Below are 8,731 nucleotides of genomic sequence, written 5' to 3'. Positions count from 1 at the left end.
AATCATAACACGAATGTAGCGCCCCCGACAAAAGGGACGTCAGTACATTTGAATTGTACTGGTATGTATGAACAAACTTTACCCCAAGTAAAATCAAGAAATACACAGATAACAAACAGTAATAGAATCAACAATCAAATGCACATGAAAGGAACAACCAAAGCCAAACAAACTCCACAATCTCTCCTTTTCCCCTTTCAACATTATTTCATCACATCAATGATTTCACAACTTTCACATATTTTTATTTCAATAGTGATTTCGATCACTTTTCCACCCTTATTACCTCGGCCACCCTTATCACCACAACCCACACCTTATAACTTCGTGTTGCGGCGCGCAACCCGATCCCACCGGACAATCACATTTCACACGACAACAACAACAATTCACAAAGAATTTTCATAAACGTTAATACTATTTCCATCATATGCAACAACCCGTATACAACTTAAGTCACAACGATAATTGCCCGCGACAAGTCACGTATGATATTACCACAGTTGTTTCAATTGCATCAATTACGATTTCTTTCCATCATTTGTTACACAACTCTTACCACATAAACACATTCACACACACACTTGGTTTGTTGCCATTTACTTACGCCATTATATCGGGAGATTTAACCAACAACATTCAAGGCATATTAATCACAAGAATTCGCAAATAGTCCACATAAGTAACACATACCAATTACTCGTACACCAAACAAGGTGACTTTAAAAAGGTTAAAGTTAGCAATACATACCTGGAGTCGAATTCCCCCTTTTTTTCCTTCTATTTCCAATTCACCAACAACCTAGTACCGTCAATCTAGTTCACAAGTTAACACATATAACTTAGAATTGATGTTCACAAACTCAGCCCGAACTTACATAGGTTATCAACCCCTCTTTTGCAAATCTTTAGTTCTACCCAATTCCTCTTACTAGATTCTAGGTTTTAAAGGACATGCATGTGTATCTCAACTTCCATTTTCAAGAATTAATGCATGAGAATCCCCCTTTTTGTTTAAATCTGAAAAACAATGAAAAAAGGTTGGGGATTTTACCTGCAAGAACGGAGATGAAGATAATTACTTGAAATTCCCCGGCCCGAGTGACTTTGAAGAATCAAATTGATGAAGGTAGGACTTTATCTCTCAAGAAATCTCTCTTCCCTCTCTCTAGTTTTGTTCAGAAAATATGTTAAAATAAGGGGTTGGGGTGTTTTATTGAAGAAGGGGTCGGGTTTAAAATTTGGAAAAATAGGAGCCCGAGTTAGGTATGCGATCGCACTTTGCGATCGCAGAGTGGAAATACGGTCCGCAGAATGGACCGCAAAAGTGCTCCCAAAATCTGAACACACTGCCTGGGTATGTGGCAGAAATGCGGTCCGCATACCCATTATGCGGTCGCATAGTGCACCGCAGAACTGCCCCTCACAAAATCCCAAGGGAAATATGCGACGACTATGCGGTCCGCATATCTGTTATGCGATCGCATATTGGACCACATATTTAACCTCCAATTCGACCAACACACTGACTCACTTTGCGGCGATTATGCGATCCACATATCTGTTATGCGACCGCATTCTAGACCGCAGAATTGCATTTCCTGGAAAACAGTATTTTTTGACTTTTTATAACATAGATCAGTACCAAAAGGGTCCGAACCGCGACTCGCTTAATTTTACACATTCCTAACATATATTCGGGACTTGGCACCACAAGCTACCCGATTTTGAGTACAAGTTTTCACGGGGCCTTACATCCTCCCCCACTTAAAATCATTCGTCCTCGAATGAGGATTTTGGAAATCGGTTGGTTTTGAAAACATGATATGCAAACTCCCAATTTTTGAAATTTTTTTTTTGCTAGAGTTTCCTTTGTAATTAGACTTATCTACCTGTCAGAGAGCCCCCAAAACATCATTTCCAAGCACCATTACGCTATCCCTATTATCCCTACAACTGGTATACAATTCATTACCTCAACACCTGCACATAATTTGGTCATTTCAATGAGTTCCATACAGTTCAACCACTCCAATACACTATACGTATTCCAATTAATCATTACCAATCTACACTGCCTTTAATCATTCACTTATCACATGAGTTCTTACAAAACTTTCATTTACCAAAAAGGGGCTTGCGCATGACTCAAATAATCACAACACATACAATTCTTGCACAACTTGAGGAGTTACAATAGTAAAGCATTTAGGGAAAAATATGGGGTGTCTTTGCACCAGATTGAACACAACATCAGTTTACTTAGAGACAAGAGTTCGCACGATCACTACTAGACTTGTTCAAACAGATGGGGATATTTTTCTTTCATTTCACTTTTTGCTTCCCAAGTGGCTTCCTCGACTTGTTGACTTTACCATAGCACTTTAACTGAAGCAACTTCCTTGTTTCTCAATTTACGGACTTGCCTATCAAGAATAGAGACCAAAATTTCTTCATATGATAACTCTTCATTGACCTCAATAGCCTCGATTGGAACGATGGTGAATGGGTCTCCAACCACTTTCTTTAACATAGACATATGGAACACCAGGTGCACTAATGACATTTCAGGGGGCAATTCCAGTCTATAGGCCACCTATCCTATCCTTTGAGTGACCCAATACGGCCCGACATATCTAGGACTCAACTTCCCTTTCTTCCCAAATCGCATGACTCCCTTCATAGGAGATACCCTCAAGAACACCCAATCATCTACTTGGAATTCCAATTTTCTTCGACGAATGTCCGCATAAGATTTCTGGCGACTCTGAGCAGCTTTCAGCCTTTCCTGAATGATTTTAACTTTTTCCATAGCCTGGTGCACGAGATTTGGCCCTAACAATTCTGCTTCACCCACTTCGAACCATCCAATCGGAGACCTACATCTCCTCCCACACAATGCCTCTAATGGGTCCATCTGAATGCTAACATGAAAGCTGTTATTGTAAGCAAATTCTATAAGTGGCAAGTGATCATCCCAATTACCTTTGAAATCCAAGACACAAGCCCGTAACATATCTTCAAGCGTCTAAATAGTCCGCTCTGCTTGACCATCAGTCTGCGGATGGAAAGCCGTGCTGAGATTCACCTAATTATCCAAACCTTGCTGAAATTTCTTCCAAAAATTAGCTGTGAACTGGGCCCCTCGATTTGAGATAATAGAAAGTGGAGTGCCATGAAGCCTTACTATTTCCTTGATATACAATTGAGCATATTGTTCCGCAGTATCCGTGGACTTGACTGGAAAGAAGTGAGCTAATTTGGTGAGTCGATCCACTATTATCCAAATTGAGTCGAACTTGCGCTGAGTGCGAGGTAACCCTACCATGAAATTCATGTTGATCATCTCCCATTTACACATTGGTATTTCCATAAGCTGAGTTGACCCACCGGGCCGCTGGTGCTCAGCTTTTACTTGCTAATAATTCGGACATTTAGATACGAAGTCCGCCACACCCCTCTTTATACCGTTCCACTAATAAATTTCCTTGAGATCACGGAACATTTTCGTAGAACCTGGGAGCATAGAATACTTGGAATTATGAGCCTCCGCCATTACCCTCCCTTGAAGATTATCCACATCTGGAACTTATAGCCTACCTTGACATCGTAATACACCATCCTCACCACCGAGTGAAAATGTCGAAGTCTTGTTATTCAAAACTGCCTCCTTCATCTGTGCTAATGCTGGATCAATGATCTACTTTTCCTTGACTTCCGCTACCAGTGACGATTCTGCTCCATTACGCACCATAACCTTCCCCTCGTCTGAGGTCGAAATACGAACCCTCAGACTGGACAATTGATAAACCTCCCGAGCTAAAGGCCTCTGATCCGCTCCCAAATGAGCCAAACTACCCATGGACTTCCGACTGAGAGCGTCGGCCACCATATTCGCCTTCCCTGGATGGTATAAAATATCCATATCATAATCCTTGATCAATTTTAACCACCGCCGCTGCCTTAAATTTAACTCCTTCTGCTTGAACAAATATTGGAGACTCTTGTGGTCCGAGAACACATCCACATGAACCCCATAAAGATAATGCCGCCATATTTTCAAGGCAAATACATCTGCCGCAAGCTCCAAATCATGCGTCAGATAATTCTTCTTGTGATTCTTGAGTTGCCTTGAAGCATACGCTATAACCTTCTCATGTTGCATCAACACACACCCCAAACCGACCCTGGAGGCATCGCAATAAACCACAAATCCTTTCGTGACTTCCGACAAGGTCAATATCGGCGCCGAGGTCAATCTCGACTTCAATTCCTGAAAACGTTTCTCACAAGCGTCAGACCATTGGAACTTAACTGCTTTCTGCGTCAACTTAGTCAAAGGGGAGGCGAGGGTAGAGAATCCCTCCACAAACCTCCGATAATACCCCCGCTAAACCCAAGAAGCTACGGATCTCCGTCAGGGTCGTGGGTCTAGGCCAATCTTTTACTACTACAATCTTCTGGGGATCCACCTGAATCCCTTCACTGGAAACAACATGGACCAGAAAGGTAACGGACTCCAACCAAAATTCACATTTTGAAAATTTAGCATACAACTGGTGCTGATAAAGGGTCTGCAGAACTGCCCTGAGGTGATCGGCATAAACCTCCTGGCTCCGCGAATAAACAAGGATGTCATCAATGAAAACAATCACAAAGGAGTCTAGAAATGGCTTGAAGACCCGATTCATAAGATCCATGAAAGCTGCCGGGGCATTGGTTAGCCCAAAAGACATGACCAAGAATTCAAAGTGACCATAGCGAGTTCTGAAAGCGGTCTTAGGAATATCTTGTTCTCTGATCTTCAATTGGTGATACCTGGACCATAGATCAATTTTGGAAAAGAACCTCGCACCTTGCAATTGGTCGAACAAATCATCTATCCGAGGCAAAGGATATTTATTCTTGATGGTGACCTTGTTAAGCTGCCGATAATCAATACACATCCGGAGCGACCCATCCTTCTTTCTGACAAAAAGAACCGGGGTACCCCACGGTGACACACTTGGCCGTATGAACTCCTTTTCTAATAAATCCTTCAACTGTTCCTTTAACTCCCTTAACTCCGCGGGCACCATTCTGTATGGTGGAATAGATATCGGCCGCGTATCTGGCAATACATCAATCCCGAAATCAACCTCCCTATCTGGCGGGATCCCTGGAAGCTCGTCCGAAAACATTTCAAGAAACTTATTCACGACTGGCACGGACTCGGGGATAGACACTTCTGAAGTGGTGTCCGCCACCCGGACCAAATGGTAGATACACCCCTTCCTAATCATCTTCGAAGCCTTAAGGTAGTAAATAAACCTACCTTTCGGCACCACATCATTTCCCTTCCACTCAATAACCGGCTCATTAGAGAACTCAAGCCTCATGACTCTCGTTCAGCAGTCAAGTTTAGCAAAGCACGAATAAAGCCAGTCCATTCCCATAATCATATCAAAATCTACCATTTCAAGCTCAATAAGATCGGTCGTGGTAGCACGACCACATACCATGACAACACAATTCCTATAAACTCGCGTGGCTGTAATAGAATCACCAACCGGAGTCGATACAGAGAATGGCTCATGAAGCTGTTCGGGTTCTACCCCAAAACTTGAAGCAATGAATGGGGTGACATAAGACAAAGAGGACCCCGGATCAATAAGAGCATAACAATCAATGGCTTGAACAGACAATATACCTGTAGCAACATCTGGGGAGGCCTCTCCACTCTGGAGACCACTCAAGGCGTAAAACCAGCTGGGTACACCTCTACCACGAGCTCCACCCCTAACTACACCGTGCCCTGCTGGGGCTGGAGGACGCACGGATGATGTGGCAGCTGAAGAACCGGATGACTGAGCAAATCCCCTACCCATGCCCTGACTGGGCGCTCGGTAGTCCCGCTGGATATGACCTCTCACCCCGCATCTATAACACACCGGAATATCCAAATAACAAGTCTTAGAATGGAACCTCCCACACTTGGGGCATGAAGCCCTCCGCTGCTGTTGTGATCTCCCTCCTGGATGACCGGAATGATGGGGTCTCCTACTATCTGAACCTGATCTCAAGTGACTGCTCTGCTGATAACTATGCACAGATGGAGGTGCGCTTGCTGAGGACTGGGCATATGACTGGGATGGCCTTGATGGCCCTCTCCCCGAAACTGGTCTCCCTGAGTGACCCGCTGATCGGGCCCTACTGCTACTCTCCCTTTCTGCCCGTATTTTAAACTTCCTAGCCTCTGTGGTCTGAGCAAACCCCACAATCTTTCCATAATTCATATATGAGTGTAAGGCCACTGTAGCAGCCTCATTCACCACCAAAGGACTAAGACCCTGAACGAATCGCCGAACTCGAGCATCCATGGTCGACACTAACTGAGGAGCATACTTGGACAACCTCACAAACTCCATATGGTACTCCCAAACACTCATACTGCCCTTCTTGAGGACCTCAAACTCTGTGGCACGGGCCGCCATTGTCTCGATAGGCAAGAAGTGGTCCATGAATGCATCTACAAACTCATCCCATCTAGCCGGAGGTCTTCCCTCCCCACGGGAATCCTCCCACATCTCGAACCACGAATACGCTGCTCCCCTCAACCTGTATGAAGCCAAATCAACCCCTTTCGTCTTTGTATCCTTCATCACTCGAAGGGTCTTATACATTTCATCAAGGAAATCCTGCGGATCGGCCTCTGGGTCTGTGCCCGTGAACTCTAGAGGGGCCAACCGCAGAAACTGGTTGACTCTAGAGATGGCGGAATATCCCTGTCCACTGGGGGGCGCAGGGGCATCATGAGATCTCTGGGCCTGAGCGGCCACTAACTGGGTCAACATATGGATGGCTCCTCTAAGGTCCCCATCAGAAACCCCGGGACCGGAAGCTGGAATTGCATCAAGATCAGGAATATCAGCGGGAAGGATGGTAGCACCCTCTGCCGCAGCTGGAACAGGAATACTTGGATCTGGAATAGATGGGCCAGGCAGATTCAAGACCGGGGAGTCACTCTCACCCACGGCATTAGGTACATGATTCACAGCCACACTTGGGGTGGCATTGGCCTCGAGGCCGAGTCTAGCTCTCTTCTTAGGTGCCATTACTGAAAATTTGGAACAGAGCACGAGTTAGATGTAAATACTTCCACTTTTCACTTCACCGCACGATATAGAGTAACAAAGAAAAAGGAAATTTCCTAAATGCCCATGTAGCCTCCAACTTATAGATATGGTCGACAACACACCGATAAGAAGGACTCTACTAGAAACGGCTCCGAGACATCCTAGGACACTTTAAAACCTTAGGTTCTGATACCAAGTTTGTCATGCCCCGAAAACCGAGGGGCGCGGCCAGCGCTCGTCCGGGTAGCCCCCAGCCAAGCGGACCTAGGTGCCTTTCCTATTCCACGTGATACCCTGCGTTTCCATTACCCATTAACCAAGTGAAATTGCCATTTATAAATTTAAACACATTTTTACGAGATTTACGTAACATACATAGTTACTTAGCGTGGTTTACAAGTTATACTACCCAAAATACATAAGTACATAACCCACATTTCCTGTCTACGGAGCCTCTAGAGATACAAAAGAGTGTTACAATACTTGCCAGTAACAAGGCTCCGGCTATACCTTACGCAAATACCAAAATAAAATTTTTGGGAGGATAAGCGGCATGAGCCATGTAGGGCCCCGAGAGGAAAGGATCTCACCAATTCAGCTGATGGGAGGTGAAAGAGTGCTACTGTCGGTGGGCTGGAGTACCTTTTATGAAACCACCTACAATCATAACACGAATGTAGCGCCCCCGGCAAAAGGGACGTTAGTACATTTGAATTGTACTGGTATGTATGAACAAACTTTACCCCAAGTAAAATCAAGAAATACATAGATAACAAATAGTAATAGAATCAACAATCAAATGCACATGAAAGGAACAACCAAAGCCAAACAAACTCCACAATCTCTCCTTTTTCCCTTTCAACATTATTTCATCACATCAATGATTTCACAACTTTCACATATTTTTATTTCAATAGTGATTTCGATCACTTTTACACCTTTATTACCTCGGCCACCCTTATCACCACAACCCACACCTTATAACTTCGTGTTGCGGCGCGCAACCCGATCCCACCGAACAATCACATTTCACACGACAACAACAATAATTCACAAAGAATTTTCATAAACGTCAATATCATTTCCATCATATGCAATAGCCCGTATACAACTTAAGTCACAACGATAATTGCCCGCGACAAGTCACGTATGATATTACCACAGTTGTTTCAATTGCATCAATTACGATTTCTTTCCATCATTTGTTACACAGCTCTTACCACATAAACACATTATCACACACACTTGGTTTGTTGCCATTTACTTACACCATTATATCAGGAGACTTAACCAACAACATTCAAGGCATATTAATCACAAGAATTCGCAAATAGTTCACATAAGTAACACATACCAATTATTCGTACACCAAACAAGGTGACTTTACAAAGGTTAAAGTTAGCAGTACATACCTGGAGTCAAATTCCCCCTTTTTTCCTTCTATTTCCAATTCACCAACAACCTAGTACCGTCAATCTAGTTCACAAGTTAACACATATAACTTAGAATTGAAGTTCACAAACTCAGCCCAAACTTACTTAGGTTATAAACCCCTCTTTTGCAAATCTTTAGTTCTACCCAATTCCTCTTACTAGATTCTAGGTTTTAAAGGACAT

General features: G+C 43.6%; 1 protein-coding gene across 1 annotated transcript; it reads right to left on the bottom strand.

Annotated features, from left to right (window-relative positions):
- Positions 1 to 5,387: 5,387 nt before the first annotated feature.
- Positions 5,388 to 7,094, bottom strand: LOC104211283 (uncharacterized). The gene has a single exon (XM_009760322.2). The coding sequence runs from the start codon at positions 7,092 to 7,094 to the stop codon at positions 5,388 to 5,390; it is 1,707 nt and encodes a 568-aa protein (XP_009758624.2).
- Positions 7,095 to 8,731: the final 1,637 nt, after the last annotated feature.

Source organism: Nicotiana sylvestris, chromosome 8, assembly GCF_000393655.2.
Source record: "Nicotiana sylvestris chromosome 8, ASM39365v2, whole genome shotgun sequence".
In the NCBI taxonomy this organism is placed as follows: domain Eukaryota; kingdom Viridiplantae; phylum Streptophyta; class Magnoliopsida; order Solanales; family Solanaceae; genus Nicotiana; species Nicotiana sylvestris.
This window is presented reverse-complemented; position numbering and strand designations above follow the sequence as displayed.